This window comes from Kryptolebias marmoratus, linkage group LG5 (assembly GCF_001649575.2).
Source record: "Kryptolebias marmoratus isolate JLee-2015 linkage group LG5, ASM164957v2, whole genome shotgun sequence".
Taxonomy (NCBI): domain Eukaryota; kingdom Metazoa; phylum Chordata; class Actinopteri; order Cyprinodontiformes; family Rivulidae; genus Kryptolebias; species Kryptolebias marmoratus.
This window is the reverse complement of record NC_051434.1, coordinates 21,649,488-21,676,609: the sequence shown is the minus strand read 5'-3', so window position 1 is coordinate 21,676,609 and position 27,122 is coordinate 21,649,488. Positions and strand designations below refer to the sequence as shown.

General features: G+C 36.2%; 1 protein-coding gene across 2 annotated transcripts in view; it reads left to right on the top strand.

Annotated features, from left to right (window-relative positions):
• trappc9 (trafficking protein particle complex 9) overlaps positions 1-27,122 on the top strand; it is a 336,991-nt gene that overhangs the window by 160,302 nt on the left and 149,567 nt on the right. For both annotated transcript variants that reach the window (XM_017431170.2, XM_017431169.2), the window contains one exon: positions 12,625-12,767. In XM_017431170.2, coding sequence (XP_017286659.1) covers positions 12,625-12,767 — 143 coding nt within the window. The remainder of the gene's footprint in view (positions 1-12,624; positions 12,768-27,122) is intronic.

Below are 27,122 nucleotides of genomic sequence, written 5' to 3'. Positions count from 1 at the left end.
ACCCTTTTGGTAAATCAAACAAACAAACAAATGAAATAAAAACCCATAAATATCATTGAAATATCTTGAAACTGACTTAAGTAAATAAAAGAAAAAAACTACTGAAAGTTAAGGAATGGTAATCAGACAATGCCTTTGAATTTTGGTTTAGGATAATTAAAAAGAACAACGAACTAGTGACACTGGCCTTGGCAAAAATGATGGTACCCCTAGAAGATTAAGATTAAAACATTTGACCACAGGGACATGGTAAATTTAGGTGTGACCTGTAATTGGCATCACAGGTGTCTAGAACTTGAAGGAAGATGACCAAGGAGGACACCAAATCATAAAAAAGCGAGACTGTATTTTCCCAAAATGTATAGTGACAAGCCACAAAGCTTCTGGAAGAATGTCTTTTGGACAGATAAGACAAAACTGGAACTTTTTGGTCACAAAGTCCCATCAGTTCCATGTTCACAGACCTAAAACATGAAACATCCCAAATAAAGAAGATCTGTACCTACAGTGAAACATAGAGGCTGCTTGGTTATGGTTTGGGACTGCTTTGCTGCATCTGATACAGGGTGTCTTAAATCTGTTCAGGGTACAAAGGTCACACAGATTTAAAAAGAAGTTTGGTCATTCATTGGACAGTGTCTCCTCTTGTCTTGTCTCTTCTTGTAAAATAAGTCTTTTGTATTATCCTTGTGAGGATTTCAAAATTCTAGTCCATAAATGTCTTCTCAAACTTGAGAAACCCCTGCATAGGTCAGTAAATGATTATTCCAAAAATGAGGAATGGATGGTTTTTTGACTCAACAGTTAATGGCAAAAATTTAAGCAAACATTTCATGTGATGAGTAGTACATCCAATGACAGTCTCCCAAAAGATTAATTAAAACCCATCCAGTGGTTCATGAAATATTTTGGTAACAACCACCACATGTACACAAACACTCACAGACAGACCACAACATTACTGCCCTTTCGGCAGTGGAAAATAATAATCGTAAAAACTGGTCTGAATCTGTTTAACATTAAATATGTACTCCAGTAGATTAATTCATCATTGCTGGGATGGCTGCCAAGACAAGTATGAAGTGGGAGGAGGTTGGGACAAAGGGACCTGTGGCAAATAGTTTTTTTTGTACCAAAAACCTTTGGGTATGACTGGACCAAAGCTGCAGAAGTACAATTTGATGAAGGTATGAACTGATCTGGAGCTCTCCATGAACCTTGGTGTTACTGACCAGTTGTAAATTGTCCATCTCCATCATCTTGCAGTTATTAAGTACTTTTTAATCTCTGGTGCAGATGTAGAACATCTTATTAGTCCCCTGTCTTGAAATACAAACAGAAGCAGGAAAACAGTTGAAGTTGTGCATAAAAGGCAGGGCAGTGATCATCTTGACTTCATTTTGGCCAAGTTGATCAAAATTTTGGGTGATCATCAGATTCAGGTAATAAGTCTGTTACATTGTAACTTGGTACTGGACTTTTTCCTGTTTCTCCTTCCATTAGAACTCCTGGCTGGTCAGCTGATTGGCATAGTGATCGGCACAATAATGTAAAAGGCAGACCCAGCATTGTTACTAATGGACATGCTGCATCTGAATCCCCTGAGGATTTTCTGCAGAAGTTGACGCTCTCAGGAGATTTAATAGCTCTCCTGGCGGCTGTTCACTTCCATGCCACAAGGCAGATGCAGCCCAGGCGGCGGTCAAGTTGCATTTTACGGACGATTAGGTGCACAGTTTTCCATTTCATCTCTTCATCAGAATACACAGTGGCCCTCTGACAATTTGCTATTCAACCACCTGTCTCAGTTTTTAGGAAAAACCTCCTGAAGGTTTAAAAAAAAAAGATTGGGTCAATGCCTACCTCCTGAAAATACAAACTACGTGAGCTGTGGGTGGAACAACTAAGGCTACATTCACACTGCAGGCAAAAGTGGCCCAAATCCAACTTTTTTGTCTATATGTGACCTATATCTTATCAGTCTGAACATGATATATGATTTTTTTCAAATCCAACCCAAGTCACTTTTATATGTGGTACTAAATCAGATACATATCCAGTGTTTTTCAGTGACCTCCGTGTGAACATTCATGTTGCATTTTATTTGATTTTTACATCACTGAAGTTTAAAGCTCACAGCTCTGCATATCATCAGCTACAGAATAGAAGTCGAGTTGCTTTGTCTTTTTTAAAAACTTTTTACTTTTGCCATATCCTGGATGACTGAAAATCTACACCAACAAATTATACTAATGTTGGTGTTAGTTCATGTTGATACTAACATGATTGGATCAGTACTTCAGTTTATTTTCTCTCTTCTACTTTTAGTCTGTCACTACTAAAATTTATTCAGATTTTAATTTGAAATAAAACAACATTTTCCTAAAAATAAGAAACCTGTTAAGTTCCAAGACTACTACCAAGCAAGAGATATCATGAAGATCAAGGAACTTTGAACACATGTCAGAAACATAGTGGAAAAATACAGATCTGGGTTGAGTTATAAAAAAAAAATTATCCCAGAAATCTGAACAACCCGCAGAACTCTATTAAATACATTATAAGAATTTGGAAAGATGATGTCACCACATCAAACCTGCCAAGAGAGGGTCATCCATCAAAACTCACAGAGCGAGTAAGGAGGGCATTTATCAGAGAAACAACCAGGAGGGCAAAGATAACTCTGATGGAGCTGGGCAGCTCCTCTACAGAGATGGGAGGATCTGTTCATAGGACCTGTAAAGGCTGCACAGAGCCAGGCTTCATGAAGGAGCGGCAGGAAGCAACACACTACTTAAAGGAAAACAACTGGACTGCTTGGGATTCCTTTGCCAAACAAGTTGAAGAAGGTGCTGTGAGGAGACCAAACTCAAACCTTTATGTCTGAGGCAAATCTACCATCTCTTAACAAGCTGAGAACACCATTCAGAGATCAGCCAGTGGTCAGAGTTAAAGAAAAGCTGCATGGAGCAAAATATGGAGAAATTCTTAAAAGAAACCTGGAGTCTTCCAGAGATCTGAGACTGGGACTGAGGTCCACCTTCCAGCAGGACAACAACTCTAAACACTCTGCTGAAGAAACACTCCACTGGTTAAATGAGAACCAGGTAAAGGTCCTGGAATGATCCAGTCAAAACCCAGACCTCAATCCAACTGAAATTCTTTGGTTTTAGTTAAAGATTGCTGAACACAAGCTATACAAAATCAAATTGAAGAAGCTGCAGCAGTTTTGTCATTAAAAGTGAACAAAAACTACGCCTACAAATTACGACTTTTAAATAAAATAAAAATCTATTTAAATTCCAAGTTATAAGACAACACAATAAAAAGAATACCAAGATGGAGTCATATTTTTCCAAGGTACTGTATTATTTCATTTTACTGTCTGTTTGTAGATAACAATGTTAGACTAGATTTCTTTTGTATTGAGAACAAGTTGAAGCATGTGCTTTTTTTTCTTATGCAACACTTAACATTATTATGCTTTATAAATTCCTCACAACTAAACAAAACAGTAAACACAGTAAAAGAATGAGAAAAGTGAAAAGGCCATTTTGCTTTGATTCATTTTTGTTTTTAATCCTACCGCAGCATGTTGCACTTTAAAGATATGAGCCCCATTTTAAAAAACGTTGACATAAGTTCCCAATCTCAGTAAAATTTTAATACTTAAATTTGGTATTTTGCTTAAACTTTTTTTTTAACAGACACAAATAAAAAGAAATATAAAATAAAAAGGAAAAGATTATTGGTGTCTTCAGAGACTAACTTTATTTTACTTAGAACATTTAAAGAAATCTCAGATTTGTTGCCAGCAACACATTCAAAAGTTGGCAGAGAAGCATGCTGACTGTTGTGTTACATCATTTCTTCATTTAATTAAACTTTTTAATCATTTTGGATTCGAGGGCATTGATGGTTGCAGTTTTTCAAGAGAAATGTGTTCATTCTTGCTGAATTTTAGCTGCTCAGCAGTCTGTGGTTGACATTTCTTGATTCTCCTTTATGTGAGATTTATTTCTATCCAAAACATTAGATCTACTGTAGAATACAGAAAGGCCAGTAAAATTTTGTCTCATAAACAACTCTGCAGGATTTTGTCTAACATTCTTCTGATGAAATTATTTCAGACATCACCAGAAAATTTGGTCTTAATAGCAGCAAACGTTCCTCCGAAAACTGAGTTTGTATCATTGGTACCTTCACACAGGTGATGGCCTGCAATGGCATTGCAAAAGCCAGATTTGCAACTTTTTTCAGATAATAGTTTGAATGGCCTTTCTTGTCTTTCGTGTATGTGTGTTTTTACTTTTTTGCCCACTGCCAAAAGCTGAAGTTGGACAGTTGTTTTTTGTTTTTTTCTGTCTGCATGTGTGTGGCTGTCTGTTACCAAAATGTCTCAAGAAGTGCTGGATACATTTTAATGAAACTCGCAGAAAGTAATCATTTGATATACTGACTAACCTTTAGAGTCATTTGGTTCAAGATGGCTGCCTTAGCCAACTGACCTTTGAAACACAAAATTGGCAGTAAGTCAGTCAATTTTACAGATATTGAGGGATAATTTTGTGTGGTAGTAGGTGAGACTGATCCCCAACACATTTCAGAGCACTTGCATATGGCACGAGATCTTTCTTCAAACATTTGCCATTAACTATTTGGAATCAACTTCGTCTCGTGCCAAAATATCTCATGAACCACAGGATGGATTTTAATGAAACGTTCAGGGAGTAATCAGTAGATGTACAACTGATTAACTTCTGGAGTCAGTCTAGTTCAAGATGGCACCCACAGGTAACTAACAGCCAATGCAAAAATTGGTATAAGTCAGTTAAGTTGGCCAACCTTGAGCTAAATTTGATTTTGTAGCAGTTGTGATTCATTCACAACACATACTCTGAGCATGCCATCCTGTAATGTTGCATGAGATGGCATTTTTTTAAGGTTTGGTTCAAATGGCTTCAACTGTCATTTTTCAACACTCACACACACACACACACACACACACACACACACACACACACATATATATATATATATAGTATTGTATTATTTTAGGCACTTTGGCCCAGTGGATAGGGTGGTTTACCCCTTATTGGAGGGTCAGGGATTTTATCCTGAGCTCCTGCGGCGTACCAAAGTGTTCTTGGGCAAGACACTGTACCTTCACTGCCCACCAATAACCAATATGCTTTTAAGTCTATATATAGTGTACAAAAAATATACAAATGAAAGCACAGAGTGACTATGAATGGGTGAATAAGAAATTCAGTAATGTTCTTTGCAGAATGTGGAGAAGTTAAAAAGGCGTTATATAAGTTGAGACTTTCTTTCATGGAAACATGTTGCTTGTTGTCTCATTCTGCTGCAAAAATTCCACACTTGCTGCAAAATTTTGTACAGCTACACTGCTACAACTACCCTTTCCTGTTGCCAGTATAATCCAAAAAATGTCTCAGGTTAATGCCATCTTTGGTCATAGCTACAAGGTGACACCTTAAAGGGCTGCTCCAGAGCCACAAGTTGCAGACCCCTGATTAAGGGAGATCTTGATTTGGTTTTGCATGGTGTTTGGGTTGAAGAGCAGACATTTTTAGTATTGGTTGATAATGTTTTCAGTTTTAACAACATAAAAATTGCAGTAATTGTGCATTCATGCTCCACTCAGACATGATGGTGTCCAAACCTGTCCATTTCTGTCTGCAGGAGTGTGTGGTATTCTGGATCCACTCAGACAGGTGGTGCAGACTCATCCCACATGTCCTAGATGGTCTGCTGCTGACTGTTTGACAGATTCGCTGGGGTTGAGCTTTTCAAAATGCAAATACCCAGTCTACTTCTGAAGTTTAAAAGAGTGAATATTAGAAAAGGATTAGGTTAACACTACAAAAATGTTTTATTTTAAACCTACTGCATGAACACAACTATATTGTATTCTTACATTTGTTAGCTTTTTGATCATTTTTCTTTATTAATGATATATATTTTAAATTTTATATTTAAAGAAAGTTAACATAGTTGTCCACATCAAGTTCATAATTTTGATACTTTTTAAAGTGGGTCATAAAAACTACACTTTAGTCTAAAACAGGGGTCTCCAATCCTGATCCTCGAGGACCACTATCCTGCATGTGTTACTTATTTCTCTGCTCCAACACACCTGATTCAGTGGTTAAATTACCTCTTCATGTTCTCCAGAAGCCTGTTAATCACCCATTGATTCAAATCAAGTGTTTTGGAGCAGAGAAACAAGTAAAACATGCAGGATAGTGGCCCTCGAGGACCAGGATTGGAGACCACTGGTCTAAAACATATGGGTGACCTATAAACCACTATTGTTTTAACTTTTATAAATTATTAGATACTTTGAAAGGATATTTAATAGCAATATTTAGATGCCTATCTGAGTCTAATTGAGTCAAACTTTCTTTGTTTCAAAAAATAAACTTTGTTTTATATTTAGATCGACAGAAGCATTGTTTTGATCAGGGGTCACTGACAAAATTGACTCAGGAGCCTGTAGTTGTCAGAGTAGACTCTGCCGAGGCTAACCTTTAATGAAGAAAATGAAGTAAAAAAAACAAAAACTAGAAAATTAGTTGTTTTTAAAATGCAGTATGGATGCTGAGTGCTGAATGACTACTGAAATTTGTTGAAGAAGCTGAAATTGAGTTAGCAAAGGCAAAACAAGCAGAACAGAAATTAGCAAGTGCTGAAAAAGCTAAACTCAGCAAAACTGCAGCTTAAAACTAAATATAGCTGAATTGTAGCTATAGGCTAAAGCTAGCAAAACCATAGCTAAAAACTAAAGTCAGCAAAATTGTACCTAAATCCTAAAATTCAAAAAATTGAAAGCACTTTCTATTTACTTTTGAAAGCTAAATTCCCTGTAAGTATAAGTTCCATCAGTTTTATTGAATCTGTTTTAATGTTGTCACACACAAATTACATTTTGCATCATCTTTTGTTTTCATGTTAACTAACAATTTTCTTTGTTTAAATTTTGAAATAAAAAGTTTTGGTTGTCACTTTTGCCTGAAGAACTGTGCAGGAATGGTAAATGAGAAAAAAGATCTAAAGTTATTTGAAAAATTGAATGTTAAAATGTCCTATAAACGTGAAATAACCTTTGAAAGAATTGAATCAAAGGTTGCTGACAGAGTTATGAGTTTGCGTTTGGCATGAAATTTCATCTCATAAAAACAGAATAACATTTTATTCCTAATTAACTGCCATCCATAGAAGAACCAGTGGGACATAAACAACCTTAAAAATGAGGAAGGTTGAGGTTCTGCATTGGTTTATTTGCTGTTAATTATAAATAAGCTGTCTGATTGATAAAGTCCTCAGAGGACTTGATTTACCCCTTATAAATTGGTAAATTAAAACATCACAAAATTAAATCAGCCTTTTTCTATTCTCTGATGTTTATGCGGTTGCTTTAAAATAGTAAATGCATGCCAAACATAAACATGATGTTCAAACATAAACGTAATATCATGACACTTTTTTGGTTCTTTTTCGCATTTTTACCCACATTATTAACCATCATTCAGTGATTTGCCCCCACATCCCCACCCTCAGGTACTATTTTGTGAACACTGTTTCTTTTTTTGTTTTTTGAGCAAAAAGTTAAAAAAAAAAGCTGGTATAAACCACTTCCTACTAATGCTTTAATGAAGAAAACTGCAAAATAGTTCAAACATACTCAGTGTTTGACAGTATTTGATGAATTTTGGTGTTGGATCTTTTAGAAATTTGTCACCTTCTTAAAATAATTGCCTAAGTCATTTTTTGCAATGTTTCAGGAAACACAAAAAACTGAACTATTTGTTGATTGTTAAGATGATTTAGGCAAAAAAAAAATTTTTGAAAAAAAATGACTTGGGCAATTATTTTAAGAAGGTGACAAATTGTTAAGAAAGTAGTAAAGTTGTTTGATCCTTCAAAATTGAGAGAGACAAACAAAAGCAGTTCAGTTTGTGGAGCATCCATCTTTTTGCTTGGTTCTTACTATGAGGTTTTATTTTTTCTTCTTCTGAGGAGACGTGTGGCTGAGGCAGAATCTACTCAGCATGTGTCGGGATCTTTATCTCTGTGACATTTGTTCACGCGTCATGCGTGGGAGTGTCAACACTTGTGTTGTTCGCTGTGCACTTATATTGTGATGCTTTTGTGAGGATGAATGTGATGGAGTTCTGTGGCTTTCGTAGACACAATCAGAGACAGTAAAAAGTCCTGACATTCTAGGTAAAGTCCTGGGCGTTATCATTATTACGTCTTAAAAGGATTTTCTGGTGACCGAAAATAGTTGTCAAAGCAACAAATTACTGTAATTTATGTGGTCTTTTGATTATATTATCACAGCTAATATATATATATATATATATATATATATATATATTAAATCCAAAATATTTGGGATTTAATGGACCCACAGAGAGGTAAGTGGCTCTTTACGTTGAACCTGACTCGAAATTTCCAAAGTACATAGAGGTGCTCACCACATCAGTTAGTCCTGATTCAGGATGTGGAAGTCAGAAAGAGACTTTTTGATGAATAACTGTGTAAGATTAGTGACAGAAAAACTCTTATATCAGGATCTAAAGTGGTATTTGGAAGAAAATAATCCAGTGGAGGCTACAGTTTGTTTTTGTTTGTTTTAAAGTGGCTGCTAATCTGATTAATAATAAGTCAATGATCAGTTGTCTACATCTGCAAACAGAATATTATATATTATTATATTTTACTTGTTTTTGTCTCTCGTTCGTGAGAAAAAGGTGTTTGTACACGGGTAAACTTTATTATGAACTGAATTTATCATTTTTTATAAATTAAAGATCTAGCATTCATCAATCTCTAGAATTGACTGAGTTATAGATGTTTTTGTTTTGGCTAATGTCTGTAAGCTGTGATGACCATTTGGAATTGGGTTGATTCCAAAGATGAAACCGTTGTATATGTACAGACACAGATACATTTCTTTGTACCCTGTTGCTAAAGAAAGAAAAACCACAAAGGTCACTGAAATAACTTGAAAGTGACAAAAGTAATAATAAGAAAAAAATTACTGAAAATCAACTTATGACAATCAGCCATTGCTGAAGTTTTGTTTTGCAAAATTATTTAAAAAACAAACTAATGAAGCTGGCCACTATCTAATATTTTGTTGTACAGCTTTTTGAGGCAACCAAGTGATTTCAATCCCTCTCTCTGAGACTTCTGCACCTGTCCACAGGTATTCTGGTCCACTCCTCATGAACAAACTGCTCCAGCTTGTTTGAAGGGTTCCTTCTCCAGACTGCAGGTTTCAGCTCCTTCCTCTGATGGTCAACAGGATTTAGATCAGAGCTCGAAAGGCCACCAGAATAGACCAGTGTTTTGTTCTGAGCCATTCTTGGGTGTCTTTAGCTGTGTGTTTTGGGTCATTATCCTGTTGGAGGACCCTTAACCTGTGACTGAGACCAAGCTTTCTTGTGCTATTCATGTGAGGAAATCGATAATCATCACAAACATCATGAGACATTCTGGACACTGCCTCTCAAATGGCTTTTTCCACTTATTTGCAGCCCAGGAAGATATCACCTTCAAGAATTTACTTCAGTCCATATTTATGTTGTTAAAAAAGTAAAATCAGTTTGATGTGTCACTTTATTCAGACCTTTCTAACTAATCTCCTTGTTTCTATGCACATAAAGGTAATAGATGTGTGTGTGTGTGTTCTGGTTGGGACTGTGACTTACTCTTATCAGTGCCAGCTCATTACAGCAGACCTATTTTTAGCCCAGTGTGATTGAAACAGAGTCTCGAGGGGACTTAGAGCACAGAGGTGGAGGATTGAAAGAAGTCCTGAAGCTCAGGCTTTGACCCCGGTCTGGAACAGGAATCGGGCCGTGGTGCTGATGTGAGACAGTGTTGCTGAGACCATCTCTGCTCCTCAACAGGATCATGTTCAGGCTTTTAGTTCCACTCTGGCTGCCTCAATTTCACACATCTACATGTGTCACAGCATCTGTTGGCTCAAAGAAAAAATGAGTTCCACTTTTTCTTTTCAAGTGGTCGCTTTTGCCTATAAAGAAAACTGACCGTTAATAGAAATGTGTCAGTTCACACAAAGACGTATGATGCAACATGTCAGCAGCCCTGTTCTTTACCAAACTTGTGAAGAAAACAATGTTGCAGGGAAAACAAATTGCTGCATCTTACATTCAGCCAGTGTCTCTTTCAAGAAATTGAAGTGATTTCAGTCAATCACTTTAATATGTCTCCATTCAATCTGTTTTCAGCTGAGCGTGAGTCTGTCTTTTACCCGCTTTAGAAGGCAGCTGTGGCTGCTCCAAATAGATTGGCTCCACTGCTTCCGTTCACTTTTTCTAACAGAAAGTTACAAGTATTTAGAGTGGTTATGTGCTTTTATCTGCAGTCTCTGGATTCAGCAGGTTTTAGTCATTATCACCCAAAGGTGAAGTGATGATGTTCTTGCTTGTGTGTGTTTTCAAGTGTTTGTTCATTTGCAGTCTTAGCAAAATATCTCACAAACCACTGAATGGCTTATAGTAAAACTCTCTGAAAGTAATCTTGGGTGTACAACTGATTAATTTTTGGAGTCAACCCAATTGGCCACAGCCAACTGAATCCTCAAAAAACCCCAAAATTACTATAACTCAGTCAATTTGACAGATATGAACCTAAGGTTTGATGCTGTAGTAGTTGTGACTGATCCCCAACACACACTCTGACTGCTGACATATTGTGTAAGATCTTTGTTTAAAATATTCCTATTAACTATTTGGAGTCAGCTGTTTATATGTTAGCAAAATATCTCATGAACCATTGAACAAGTTTTAATAAAGCCTCCAGGAAATAATCAGTAAATATACCTCTACAGCTGATTACCTTTTGGAGCCAACCCTATTCAAGATGGTCAACACATTAAACTGGCCACAGAAAACACAAAAATTGGTATAAATAAGTCAGTTTCCTAAATATCGAAAATTTGGTGTGGTGGTAGCTGGGTCAGTATCAACATTGTTGAGATATTTACTTAAAACCTTAGCATTAACTGTTAAAGTCAACCTTGTTTGTCTGTTAGCAAAATATCTTAGGGACAGCTGAGTGGATTTTAATTAAAAAGAAAAATCAGAAATAATTCAATGAATGTACATCTAAAATGATTAGCTCTTGGAGTTGGTCTAATTCAAGATGACCACTACACTTAATCAACATTAGCCAACACAAAAATGCTCATAACTCAATCAATTTTATAGGTATTTATTTTAAATTTGATGTGGTAGCAGCTGAGAGTCATATACAACTCATACGCTGAGCATGACATCTGATATCACATGAGATGGTGCATATTTTTATTGTCAATGTTTGACCAGTTCTGTCATTTTTCAGCACAAGATGAACTCAGTCTAAAACTTTGTTTTGAAAGTCGGTAGGCAGTATGTGTTCTTTCAATGAATGCTAGTCTGTTCATTTTTTTTTTGTCTTGGGATGTAGACATATTTGAATTGGACAAGGTTGTGTTTAGGTTTTACAATGACTGTAGGGGATCTTTAAAGTGATTAGGATTTATCTAGGGGGATGTAAAAATGTTTAATTTTACTAAATGTCAAAAATTAAAAAAAAAAAAATGTTGCCACTGGTGGAACAATCACACAAGCGGTGCTATGGCTGGAACTTTAACATAAAGTGTCAGAGACACACATCGATTACTGTTTGTACCTGTACAATATATGCGTAACAAACTCTAGACTGTGAAATAATACCATGTCTTCAAGGATAAGAGTAAGTTTGGAAAAAATGTTTGGTTACCAGTAATAACTGCTCTTTTTGTCATCTTTGCTTTGGTTTGCTATCTTTCTATCATTATGTTGTAATAAATCCTATGTTCAGCCAACAGGCTGAGAGTGGTTTTACCTTGGCTCCCCCCATCTTTCCCACCCCCCATAGCAGAGGATAAAGACCAAATATAATCACAGGAAATGGGTGAAATTAGTTCTGGAATGGCACGGCCAGTGCCTCCATCAGCAGGATGTGAGGAGATGATATATGCTGCTCAGGATGAAAAGCTGAACCCTGGATGGTTTTTTTATCCAGCTTCAACACCCCATTCCTGCCCCAACCCACCCCACTGCCTGAGTCAGCTAGTGTTCCTCACCATAAAGTGCCACTTTTCATTCCCCATCCTTTGTCGTCCACTTGGCAGCTCACCCCCCAATTCCCTAGCCTCTCCGATAACAACACTTCTGAGTACCTTTAAGTAATTCTCTGTGGCCACTTTCCCCACATTAATGGGGAACATTGCCAGCAGACCTCCCACTGCCCCCTCCTTACACACCTTTAGGATTTGATGTGGATTTTGAATCATTTGTTTTTCATCATTAAACTTACAATTCAGCAAACAGCACTACCGTAGCCTTGCAGTTAGTATATTATTCTTTTGTAAAAGCTTCTGATGGATCAGCTTTTATGATTAAATAGTAACATTCAACATGCAACCTCTGACCTCAGTCTACTTTTCATCTAGGAAACTGGAGATGGATAACTGGATAAGCTCACTGCACACCGTCACAGCAGACGGATTTTACTTAATGTCCTCCTCTTGTTCTTCTGCAGTCTTTGGAGGCAGTGTTGAACTTCAAATACTCTGGGGGGACCGGCAAAGTGGAGGGCTACTACAGAGAGCTGTCCTTGGGGGTCCATGTGGACGTGGAGCCTTCAGTGTTTTTCACCAGAGTCAGCACCCTCCCTGCTACCAGGTAACCCATACTTCTGCTGGATTATCTTTGTTGTCATGTGATCAAAGCTGTAGTGAGAAGGATTCAATGTCTGTTTGTTAAGAGTGGTAATACATCTTGTACACAAAAACAGTTATAGATTGGATCAAAGGTTTTGAAACAGATCATCTGTAAACCAGAACCAGTTTGTGGTTAGGGCATTAATTAGTACAATCAGCAGCTTTTTGAGTGTGTGTTTTGTGAATGCTGAGTGAGCATTTTACACTTCTGGTTTGTGTTTAAAGTTTTTTCTGCATGTTTTTTTTTGCAATCAACCTACTTCAACATACTTTACACTATTTTAACAATTGATATATCGAAACATTCAGCTCTCTCGAGAAAAGGGTGCAATGACCGTCGGTATTTGTAATTTTTGAGTTTTTCTAAAATATTTAACTTTATGTAAAATAAAATTTAATATACAAACACATTGAGATCTTTTATTTTCTTTCAAAAACATTGTTCACCTTGAAATCTGCCTCAACGTATTTGCTCTATTTTTGTCCTCTTATGCTATTTTTAGTTTTTAGCCACTTTTAGCTTTAAGCTACTGTTTTGTTACTGTAAGTCTTTAGATATGTTTTGCTACTTTTAGCTTTTAGTTGTTTGTTTGTTTTTTTCATTTTTTGGCTTTTAGCTCCCTTTCTTCTCTTTTCAGCTTCTGTTCTGCTTCTGTGAGCTTCTTTTTTGGTGTATGTTGTATAACATACCATTTCAAATATCATAGCACACTAATCCTGATTGATATATTGAATGTTTTATTTCAAAGCTGAGTGATGAGATACAGGACAGAATGTTTTTAACAGTGAAGTAATAAGTGCTTCAGTGCTTTGCATTGGCACTCCTGAGAAATTAAATAAATAAACACAACATTTGAGGACTGTATGACTAGTCCATCTTGAAAGTTAGAATTTTCAGTGTCACTACAGTGGTTTTCTTTGAGTCTGGTCACCATGGTAACAGAAAGGGAACTCATCACCTGCTATGGAGTAAAGGAAGAGTTCAGTTTTTCCTTAAGTTGTCAGTAAGAAGCTTCATCTGTTCACAGATTTTTTTTTACCTAATGACTGTAACAACATTTATTATAGTTTTGTGATGTTTTAAATAAATGTAGGATTGTCAAATAGCAAGAAATTCTAAATTCTAGTAATATTTTATAATAAGTCAGTACACTGTCTTTGCATGTTGATTAAATGTTAGCCTTTTAATTACCAAATGTAACCACAAGTCTTTATTCAATGATTTGGTTGAATAATTTATTTGAATAAATATACTACAACCTATGGGTTCTAATTTTAAATAGAAATCCTCCCTTTGACCAGAGCTAATTGTTATTTATGTTTTAATCAACTTGCATAATTCTCTGCAAAGAAACATGAGAAATGTGCTTGGAAACTTGAATCTGCTCACACACCCAGAGTATATTCTTTGTTGTGTGCCCTCAAGAAGTCGCATTTAAAACACAGTAGGAAGAAACAAAACAAAACCATGTGAACTGTGAAACACATTACAGTTCTCTGCAATCTTCTTCACTGTCCTGATTGTTACAATAGTGTTTTTACCAGCAGGACTTTTATTTTCTTCACCTTTTGTTAGTGCAATCTGCTATTCTTAATCAATTAGGTCTGAGGGTGAGCAGAGTTTTAATGTCTTTGTAATTTTCCTTTTTGGTTGATGTATTTTAGTTGAGAAAGCATCAAACAAGGCCCCTTTTTCTGTGAATGCACACAAAAGAAAGTCTGAATTACCAAAGTAACATAATAGAACTATCATCATAGAATTTGTTCTCTCTTAGTGGAGTTTTAGGATTTGTCAAGCCAGGCTATGGGACGAAGGTCCAGCTTTGTTGAATTTGTTTTGTAGTACATCCCCAGGAGCAGATACATGGCTAACACACACACACACATACACACCCACCCACACACACACACACTCTGTCAAGTTTGTATTTTCAAACTTGAAATGAGATTAAAAAGGAGAATTCCTAATTTTTTTTTATGGTATTTGTCCCTGTAACACAACATCAAAATTAATTCCTGTCTCATACTTTGTTCTTATTTTTATTTTATAATTAAAACTTTGTGTGGTGTCACTCAGCCATCTTTGAAGTACCAGATCAGATAACATTAATCACTTTTACAGCAGCTCTTGTGATAATAGATGGTAAGGCATCTCAATTTTATCACTTTTTTAATTACATTGTATTGCACCTAATTTATAAAAGCTTCGCTGTATTAGTACTTGTTAATATTTTCTTGATTTGGTAACTGTTTCTCTTTAACCTCAAAAGTGTGGGCAGACAGGTTGACAGAAAGACAGACAAGACAGAAAGACAATAAGTCCCTTTGGAAACATTGGGTTTGGACTCTATAATGTTTGATCCTTTTGCACCTAAAGAATAAACAGTTAAAAATATCTAACTTTAAAAGAAACAGGTTACTTTTTTTAATTGTGGTAAACTATGACAATGAATAAGGGCCACTCAGAAGAAAAAAAAATGTTGAGGAAGAAGTGTTTTTTTGTTCTCAAGTTGTGAAATTAAAGTTAAATTGTTCAGAAAAATGTCAAAATGTTGGAAATAACTTTATTTTAAGATTAAATTGAGAATCAAAAAACAAACGATCATTGGCACACGGACCTATGATAGCTAGATCTTTTGTAGTGAAAAACAAGTTTCAATAATAAAGACATTTTTAAAGTACAAACACCATAACCTATGTCTGCAACAAACTGTAAATTATTCATAAAGCCGAACAGTTTAGGTTGCAGTATGAGCTTTACTGGTGAACAATAGCAACTAGAAGCACTCAGAGAGCGCAAACCTCCGCCAAGGCCTCAGCATAAATAAAAAATGGTCCAATCCGGATCATAATCTGGATCACCAGCAAAATTTAATCCACTGTTGTGAATTAAAATCCCAACATTTCCTGAAAGTTTCATCTAGATCTGTTCATTAGTTTTTACCTGATCTTGCTAACAGACAGACAAACAACCGAAAACAGAATGTCCTTGGCGGAGGTAACAAAGGGTCACATGTGGGAGCAGAGACAAGTTTGAACAAAGGGGTTCCCTGTGACTTTGACCTATGACCCCCATGAACTTTGAAATCAACAGACATCATCTTTGACCCATGAGGTGTCCAACTGTTCAGTTTGACATTCCTACATTACACTGTTGGACAATTAGAGCATGGGGTCATCTGTGATGTTGACCTTTGACCCTATCATATTTGATAGGGTCAAAGGTATGATATTTCTTGAAAATGTGCAGAAAATCTGTTCATGACATTCTGAGTAATCTTGTACACAGACAGACAAACAGACACTCACTCACTCACTCACTCACTCACTCACTCACTCACTCACTCACTAGCTCACTATCTATCTAACTACTGAAAACATAACCTCCCTGGTGAAGGTAATCAAAGTTTCCTGTGTTCTATATACAACATATTTTTCTTTGTTTAATTGTTTGGCCAATATGTGTTCTTTATTTAACAAAATATAACAATAATTGCTTACTTTAACGTATTTAAGAACCTTTAGAATAACTTGGAATAAAAATAAATAGAATAAATTAATGAATAGAATAAAAATGGACCAGCAGATTGATAGGCGGATTAGTGCTGCGTCTATAGTGAAGCGGGCACTGTACCAGTTTGTCGTGGTGAAAAGAGAGCTGAGTCAAAAGGCAAAGCTGGTTGATCTACGTTCCTACCCTCATTTATGGCTCGGGCATCTGGTGAGGATGCCTCCTGGACGCCTCCCTGGTGAGGTGTTCTGGGCATGTCCCACCAGTAGGAGGCCCAGAGGAAAACCCAGGACACGCTGGAGGGACTACGTATCTCGGCTGGCCTGGGAACGCCTTGGGATTCCCTTGGAGGAGCTGGCCCAAGTGGCTGGGGAGAGGGAAGTCTGGGTCTCCCTGCTTAGGCTGCTGCCCCACAACCATTTTGCTACTTGGTAATTGGTTAAGTATACACAGGCGTGGACAGTTGCTATTTTTTTAAAGTGGACAAAATCAGCCTATTAAAATTAATCAGCCAAGGAATTGCTTTATCTCAGAATGTATTTATATGAGCTTCAGATCATTTGAAAGTATTTTGAGATCAACATTCCATGTCTGTGACTCTTATTGTGAAGGATTGAAGAAAGTTCTGTGAGATCTGTTGTTGTTGTTGCTGCTGTGGAAATAATGCCTGCCTAGATTAAATAAAAAGCTTTGTCTTGTTATTTAGTAGTATACTCAGTTAAATGTGCACCCATAACCCTCGGCTACAATAGGAATAAAAAAAACAAAACAACACAGTCTGGTTCAGAAGCACACTGGGGTTATCTTTCTCGGCCTTTGTCTTAAAACACTGTTTCAACTTTTTGCCAACATTTATCTTGAAACTCTAAAACAATAGGAAATCTTCCTCAATATTTTTTTCCTCCTGAGTGGCTCTAATACACAGTTGCAGTAAAGTTTGTGCAGTTTGTTGAGAATTAATTTCAAAACAACTTGGTGATGAATCTGAAACCTTTCCATGTCCACCACACATGAGTGTAGACACAGTAACATTTCTTTTTCACTTGTCTTTTTAAGTCCCAGCTCTCATGTGAAGACCCCAGGGAAAAGAAACAGATCGTAGTAGAGGGATGGCCACTTGAAGTGAATCATTAGCTGTAATAATACCTGCAGTTTGAGTCATCTGTCTTGGCTCAGCACTGATAGAAATGATGCACTGGCTGCTATAGCATCATTCTGTCACTGCAAACCTCCTCTCCTCATTCAACATTTTCTACTTCACTACTCTGGAACTCAGTATGTGCTGGCTCTCAGCTAGAGCTCCAACCATCTGAAACATGTTGAATGCTTCCAAAATCCCTCTTAAGTCAGATTAACTTTCTGTTTGCTGAACATTTAGCGACTCAAAGGCCTCTCAGGTTTTGACACTCACTAATCTAAGAACAAACTTTGAAGCAGAATGCAACTAAGCAAATGCCAATAATTTCTTTAAAAAATATTATTTTCTTGACTTGGTCTAAAAGGAGCTTCAGGAACAAATGTGTTGCAATTGGTGAGTTTGGAATCAAAACTGATGATGATGGTGAGAATAACAGTAATGATGATAATACTATTAATAAAAGGACTACATTTAATGTAACTGGACATGTGTTTCACTGTGGTTTTGCTCACCAAGGAATTTAAAACCCTCCAACTCAACGACTGAGCATGTTAAGATGCTCAACTAGAATGTAGAAAAACCACTGTTCAACTGACTGTACATTCATCCATCCATCTATCAGTCTTTTTGTACTGTCAGCCATTTTCTTCCATTTATCCGTGACAGTATCAGGTGATGGAGTAAAAATCAGACATCCTTCTCCCCAGTGATACTCTCCATCGCCAGATCCCAAGACATGCCAAGACCAGAGACGATATATATTAATAATAACAATCCCTTAAGCCAGTGGTCCCCAACTGTTTTAGCTCCATGGACCAGTTCATTATCAGACAGTATTTTCACGGACCGACCTTTAAAGGTGTGGAGGATAAATACAACAAAATAAAATGAAACGAGCAGCATGAAAATGGGGGTATTTTTTAAAACATAATAAATGTAAATCCAACGTGTACTCGCAGCTTTGTTAGCTGTGTCCTGGTACATGAATAACACCCTTTCTTCCCCCTAATGTTCTCTGGTCAATATAGCGATGTTTAAACATGCTCTTTAAAATAAGATGCACCACAAATATAAAGTGCACAAAGAATACAACTCACCATAACGCTGAATCAGTGGAAGCCCTGTACCTGTTTCCCAGTAACGAGACGGTCCCATCTAGGGCTTCCAGAGACGTTTGTTTTTTACTCATTTTGCTGATTGTGGGTTTGTTTTTAACAGTAACGTATCACGTGACCTAGATGAGCGTTTTGCCATGCATCAAGAGTGAGTCATAGACAGATGTAGTGGAGCAAATCTAGTCAGTTTTCAAAATAAATGTCCTTCAGACTCAAAAAAAAAAACAACAACCTGGAAATATTGTAAATTTATTTTTCTTTCTGTACGGCCCGGTACCAAATGACCCACGGACCGGTACCAGTCCACCGCCCGTGGATTGAGGACCTCTGCTCTGATTTCTGGTTCTGCCTAGAGGTTTCCTCCCAGTGGGACGTGCCCAGGAGATCTTCAGAAGGAGAGATCCAGGAAGTATCCTAATCAGACACCTAAACCATCTCAGCTGACTCTTTTTTTTATGTCAGCTGAGACATCAAAGCTATAGAGGACTGAGCTCCTCATCCTATGGGACTTACTATTCTACAAAGGAACCAAATTTTAGCTGCTTGTATCTTGAATTCCTTTGTTTTAGTTGTAATCTGTACCTCATCACTAGGTGAGAGTTGGAACACAGACAGAGCAGTAAATGGAGAGCTTTGCCTTACGGCTCAACTCCTTCACTATGGCGGACCCGAGCAATGGTCCCTTTATTGCAGACAAAGCTTAGATCTGATCGTTCATCTGTTTTGGCATCCTATCTTGTAAACAAGACTACTAGATACTACTTGAGGCAAATCTCATGCCCACCCTAGAGGCAAGTATTTTATCAGAGTTGAAACAAGTCATGAAAAAATATCAGAAAATCTGATTTCTTGTCAGATATTATTCTTCAGTCCTTTAGCAGTGATAGGTTCAGTCTACCAATTTCTTTGGTAGGTAGCAGTGATACTATCTCAGGAACCACAAGACAGATTTTAATGAAACATCTGCAACTGTTTAACTTTTGAAGATGGCTACTACAGCTAAGCATCCATTTTGAACACAAAAATGGTGACACCTCAGTCCATTTTACAAATATTGAACTACAATTTGGTGTGTTGTTAGCTGAGAGTCATTCCCAACAGAGAGCACTAACAGATTGTGCTAGATATTTGTTTAAATCTTTGCCATTAACTATTGAAGTCAACTGTTTGTTAGCAAAGTTTCTTGTGAACTACTTGACAGATTTGAATGAAACTTTCACAAACTAATCATTGACTGTACATCTCCAACTGAATCAGTCCACCAAATTCATTACAGTTGCCCCAGCCAACTGACCTCAGAAAACTCAGAAATGGTAATAACTTATTCAGTTTTCCAGATACTGAGCTAAAATTTGGTTTGGTAGTAGATGAGAGGCACCCCGAACACTTAGTCTGAGCTGTAAGACACACATTGTTTTTAAGGTTTGACTAAAATGGTCAGAATTCAGTCATTTCTCTACGTAAGATGAACCTAAATTATACCCTGGCATTAATGGCGGCAGCTCACAGTCGGCGTCAGAACGTTTTACTGCTGAGGTGGTGTGTGGCCAAACACCATGTAAAACAGAGATGGAAGATATAGATAAATTACCTACATCTTTACATTAGGCAGTAATATTTACACTAAGTATTCAATCAGGAAATATTGGTCCTTTGTAATGTGACTATCTCTTTACAAATTTCAGGTACTTATGTTCAGACACATTATTTGTTTGAATTTACCTTGAATTTCTCCTCTGGATGAATTATGTCCGTTATAAGTCCTATTGATTTTTATTTTACCTCAGCAGGGAGTTAGTTAAAAGAGAATTTGGAAACAGCTGTACAAAATTGCTCAATAAAATGGCAACTAATCCTTTTAGTCTGACCTTGGATTTATTTTCCTCCCTCTACTCCACTTATCTTCCATTCCACCTCTGTTTTCTTTTTTTCAAAACAAAAAAAAATCCTGCTCAGGGTTTAAAGTCATTTTCTTCTGATGTTAGATGTAACTGCTGTAAAATATCTTTAGTTGCTCACTTGTGCATCACAATCGCCTTACATTAACATCCTTTTTTCCCTCATGCCCCTTCTTTTTTTCTGTCATGATCTCTGAACTTGGTACACATAATGTTTTCCTTTTTTATCTCACATTTCAGCAGTTTTTAGTATTTTTTCACTTTTTCCATGCTGTTTTAATTTAACCTTTTCTTGTTAATTTTTGCCCCAATCCATTTAATCTTTTCTTTGACTTTTGTACCTCAACTTTAAACTTGAAAGAACTTTGAATATTTGAGTTTTCTGACTGGCCTGAACCAAAGCTGTTTGATGAGTTTGTAGATTTAAACAGTTTTTAAAATTCTTCATACATAATTGTGCATATATAATATTAAATATGTCATACTTCTAGCCTGTTTTTTTTTTTTTTTGTTTGTTTTTTTTTTTCATTTTTTCAAGCACATTCAATCCTGTCTCAGGATATCTTAACAACCAAAGACTCACTCGCCCAAAGACAAAAGCATCCTCACTCTTTCTGGACAAATATACTGACCATTAGCTTAAATTCTTTCAGACATTAATATCAAGTTTCTGCTTAAAGCAACAAGCCACCTCTTCTAAAAAACAACAACATCAAGCTAATAAATGCAAAAAAAAGAAACGTTCAATAATTTTTTTCCACAGATAAAATGCAAATTTTAACCACCAATAGTCTAAAATTAATTTGGTCAAACCTCAGAATTCTAACAGAAAAATCCAGTCATAAATGTGACTTATTATCATCCTAATTTGTATTTGTAGTTTCTCTACATATAAACATGTAGGGGGGGGCATATTATGTTTATATTCCATGTAACATTTAATGCTTATACTCTTCTGTTATTTAACCTAACCCAGTTTGGTAATACGTCATAAATCTGACAAATTCTAAATGATAATTTGGTATTGTACAAATTTATGTGTATGCCTAATGCAAGTTGTTCTTGAGGTGTTTCAGCAAACTGCAATTTATAGTATTATGTATTTTGCTATTAGATTAGATCACTAAAATATAAAATATCCTAAGTCACAATATTGAAAATCTTACCAATGAATAAATAAAATGATGCCCCCCCCCCCCCCAAAAAAAAAGAAAAAAAATAAATAATTAAAGAATATAAAACTAGACTGTAAGACAACAAGATTAAAAAATTACAAATACAAATCAGAATAAAATCCCAGAGAGGAGCCTAGTGCTTCTGCAGGCAGTCCACAGCATGAGGGAAAAATTTATTTCTTAGTCTATTTGTTTGGCCTTGGATGGTTCTCAATACGGTTTCAGCACACTATAAGAATGTATTAATAGGTATCATAGGTATCAGAGTGCATGCAATAGCATATGCACTGTGGCCAGCTTTAAAAGCCTGAAGTTCTAATTACTTTAAGCCACTTTTAAAGAATATAAATGTAAAAAGAGCAAAATATATACAGTAAAATATTTTAAAATTGATGAAGATATGTCTGCAAAGAAAAATAAATGTTAAATAAAAATCTAAACAACAAATCAACAACTCAAGATAAATACAGCTATATGTCTGTTTTTATATAAGGGGAACATTTACAGATTTCAGCAATATCAAATTTGTCTCTTTTCCCCACAAATTGTCCCTCTTATATAGTATGACCAAAGGTTCAATGTTCATTCTCCTCTGAACTGTACATATTCTTTGCAGTCTTTTCTCTTCCATTAGTATCATTACAACTCTCATCTTCACTGGGGAGAAAAAGGGGAAGCGTCTGTTTTGGAATTAAAAGGGCCTATGGAAAAAACAGTATTTAGATACTTTTTTCGTATTTACATACAAGTTGTTCAACTGACACATCACCAACAACCTGTACAATTCATAGGCTAGTAACACGTTAAATAGTAGCTATATAACAATCCTGTGATAACTTTAAACACAGACAATTACAGAGATTAATACTACCTCAGATGTTTAGGTTAAATAAGTAGTGTTTAATGAGATGAGACTGCAGTCCAACATGGAAACAATTGGTGGGATATTACTACCAACATCTGCGTCTCCAGCCTTCCTTTTAGATTCCTTAGTTTTTACGCATTTGCTTCTCAGATTTATCCATTTCTGCCTGCACACAAATTTATCCCTGCTAATGGGTTTGTGATTTGTTTCCATGAATTAAATGCAGTTTGTGTGTCCATGAAATTCATCTTGCAAGAAATGCAGTCATTAGTGTATCTCGTCGTGGTATTTCTCTGGGTTCTGTTATGGTGGTGCATTGTTGATATGCACAAATCTGCGTGGTCACAAAAATCTGGGCTGCACTCAGAAGAACATGACAGACTGATACATTTGATAAAATTTATGTCACTGATGGTTAAGTGGGCAAAGTTGATCTTACACAGTTTGTGTTGCAGTGTTATAACCAACATCTGGAGACTGGTGTTTGTTATCTGAGTTTATTGTTGGTGCAGCATCAGTGCATCAGTTATCAGAGCAGAATGATGAATAGGAATCCTGGCCAATCATCGATCAGTATTTGAAGAGTTAGAAATCTTAGAAATTTTGCAGCTGCTGATAAAGATAAAAGATTTCGAAAATAGTTCTGTGTAATATGACTGCAGTTTTCTGTATTTCTCAGCTACAATGACACAAAAGAGCCGAAGCATCAGGTTGGTGGAACTATAGTTTGATTAAAACTATAGTTTGTTTCAGCAGGATAGAAAACTTTCATCTTGTGTGCTTGACTGAAGTCCCCTCCTGCTGCATTTAGATAACTTCTTTCCATCTTCCACTCACACAAGTCACTTAAAAACGTCAGTTCTGACATCTAAATATATCCTGAAACCATAAGAAGAACTTTTTCCAATCATTGTTAGGCAGGGGTTTATAGCCATGGCCCATCACATCATCAACTTCTCAATTTCCTTTGAAAGCACTGCTCCCCTGAGTGTGTCACACTGCCACGTTGGTAATGGGCTGGAGACGAACTGAAACTTCTCTTAAGAAGAAAGTTTCACATGGAAGCTTCATACATATGTGAATTTGCAGTGCAGATGGTTGTTTTCATAAAGACTATGCTCTTTGAATAAACCTCCCATTATGTTTATGCTTGACTAACATGATTATATATCTGGGATTTACCAAAAAAGTAGTACAATTTTTTACTTTAGAACATCATGCAGTTCATTGCATTGCAGGTGAATAAAAATGTTCTACCTCTAAAGATGGAAGCATAGTTCCTCATTCTTTTCTACGTTTGTGTAGGCAACTATTTGTGCGTTCCCGCACTCTTGTCCATCGCTTTCCACTTGGGTAAACATATTTCTTCACAGCCATATGTTGCAATGATGTGCAGATTTGTTAACTCTCATTTCAAAAGACAAGAAGCAGAAACAAAGTTTGAAGGATTTCTCACTAGGAATTAGATGCAATTTTTGTGTCTTTGTGGTTCCTGAGTGATATATTATCTAAATACTGACAGCAGCAGGTCTCCTCATGCAATAATTTAAAAAAAAACAAGCACCCATGTAGTTTTTTGGCTTCTGCTCGTAGTTTGACCCGAGGTCCTTTTTTTGTTTGTTGTATCTTTTGGCGCTGCCATTTTAGTGTACTTAAGCCACACAGTAGAGCTGCACAATATTAAAAGAACTTGTGACATTTGATATTATTGTTTGATTTTGTAATGGCGATATTAATTGCAATAAACATTTTTTCAGTCCTCACTTACTCATCATTATCATCTAAACCAGGTGTGTGCATCAAGGCCGGTGAGAGTCTGTTGGATTGACCAAAAATCCTTAGAACATACATGTTTCCATTACAATATCTAAATTTCTTAATATAGACTTTCAGCTCTTTTCTCTAGTTTTTTGCCTTCTTCTGTTCTCCACAGTGCACACAAAAAGATTAAAAGGATGGAACAAGTCTAACATACAAATATAAAATATATCACATATTGAAACAAGTTAGATCAACTAGCACAGGCTGTGTTTGACAAAATGGTTTGTCTAAAAAGTATTAGCTTGCATTATTCACACTAAAAAAAAACATGAATCTTTAAAAGTCCTGTCTTTTTATTGTTTTATGTCATGTCTGTTTGCTGCCTGCGTCCATTGTGATGTCTGGCTCATGACTTGATTCACATTTCACATCTTGTCAGCACTTTTCACTTGGGAGTCGATGCATATGCAACTTTAAATCTGTAGAACTAATGTAACTTAAGTAAATAAGATAGCATGCAGTTTAAAGAAACACTGGTCAGAATCAGTTTTTTTGTTTACGAGCTTTATTTCCAAACCTATTGGGATGTTTGTGAATCTTTTTCAGGGGTTAAACCAAATCTAAAGTGACATTTTTTAAAACAAATTAACAAAGAGCCCTGCAATTTTACATAATCGGATATTCATATTTCACAAAGACCTGTTCCAGTCCCATTTACTTAACACTGTGTTAAACAATATAACATTCTGTAGCGGGAAACAAACTAATTCCATCAGTTGTTTTATAACAAAGTTCACTCTGTCTTTACCTGTTATTGTATGCATAAATCTAACATAACCGAAATCTTTTTCATTTGGTTTATTTTGCTTCATACAAAGTACATACAACATACTAATGACATGAGTGCAAAATCCTTAAATAATCTACAATTTAGGCAAGTAAGCCATCTTTAGGCAGGTACTTGTTTAAGAGGAGAAATATATTTTTTGGTAAAATCAAACTGACAAAATTAGCAGGTCACACAGTGCAGCAGAAAAACTCCTGAACTGGCCAATGCCCAGGGACTGATAACCCCTAATGAAGTGATCAAAATTTTCCTTAGTGGTGGAGTTCTCTGTTTTGCATATCTATATTTAGATTTATATTTTGATTTTTTATAAGTAGTTTTTATTTCTTTTGAATCATGTTTATTGTGCTGTTGAACAGCTCATTAAATGTAGGTATAAAAGTAGAATCGACTGTCCAGTGTTGCTTCTGGAGCTAAAAATACCCAGTCATTGGCAGCAGCTTAAATCCCACAGTGCGGATTAAGCCCATTACATTATGTGTTCGGAACATGTATCAATATGTTTTTGTGCTGGAGTAAGACTGCAGATTCAGCACTTATTGATCATGAATTGCAGAACTGCCTGAGGTGTGGACAGTGGTTTTTTTTTATTTATTATTATTCTTGGTCCCTCAAAGACTATCCAGTTTTTATAGCTCTGCAATAACAGTGTTTACATTTTTAACTAACACCCAGTCAGTTGGACTCCAAACTGCAAAACCTACATTATATCTAATTTATAAAGTCAACAATAATTCAAATGTGGATTTTAAAGATGTCTAATTGGTTTTTGAATTTATAGGATCAAAATTAGAGAAACATTTTGACCTTCTGTTTTATTAAGGTGTCAGCAATTATTCTTCCATTTCAGTCACAATTTCTGGTAAACTTTTTTTCTTCAACTTTGGAAAAAAAACATACAGAAATAGTGTGGTTTGATTGAGCATCATAAAGTATAGACAAAATTTGCCAAAAATAAAAAAAGAAGAACTTAATAATTTCCCCATTCAACAATCAGATTTCGGCAAAACAAGTGAGATAGCCCAAACCTCTTTGGAGCTCTGTAATTCAGAGTTACTTCACAGTAGAAACATCAAAGTTATGGGCACAAAAATTTGGTGTGACAGTAACTGAGACTGATCCCCAACTTATACTCTCACCACTAACTGAATGCTAAAGATCTATGTTTAAAATTTTGGCTTTACCTATTGGAGTCAACTCTGACTGTTCACAAAATATATCTTGAATCACTAGATGGATTTTAATGAAACTTCAAAAATTAATCATTGGAGTACCTCAACAGTTGATTACCTTTTGTAGCCAATCTAATTCAAAAGCGCCACCACTGACTTTAGAAAACCCCAAAATGTCTTTAATTCAGTCAGTTTTACAGATACTGAGCTTAACTTTGGTGTGATTGTAGCGGAGTCATTCACAACACATACTTTTTTCCCCTTAAACTTTAGCAATAACTGAGTCAAGCCTGTTTGTCTTTGAGCAAAATATCTCCTAAACCGCTTGACATATTTTGATTACATTTTCAGAAAGTAGTCATTCATGTACAAATACATCTTTATTACTTTTGCAGTAAACACAGTTAACATGGCAGCCACAGAGATTTTTTTTTTCTCTCTGCTCCTGGCGGAAGGCGGACGTGTTTCTTTTCTCTCTGTCTCTCTGACTTCTGGTCCTGGAATTTGGCTGTTTTGATTCGCCATTGAGAAGTATCAGCAAGACTTTCAAGGCAGACAAAAACAGTCTGTCTGAACCAAAACAACTACTGCTTGTTTGTGAATTCAGCTCCCCTAGGCTGACCTTGGTCAGCTATCTTCAAATTTCTCCTGGAACTATGTAAACAAGATGTCCCCCTCTGCCTACATCTCTGTGTCCGTCCAGAGCTCACTGATATTATTCCATCATTTTCAAAGACAATGGCCTCTGTGACGTGATTCATGGACCTATCTGCAAACACACACACACACACACACACACACACACACACACACACACACACTCACACACACTACA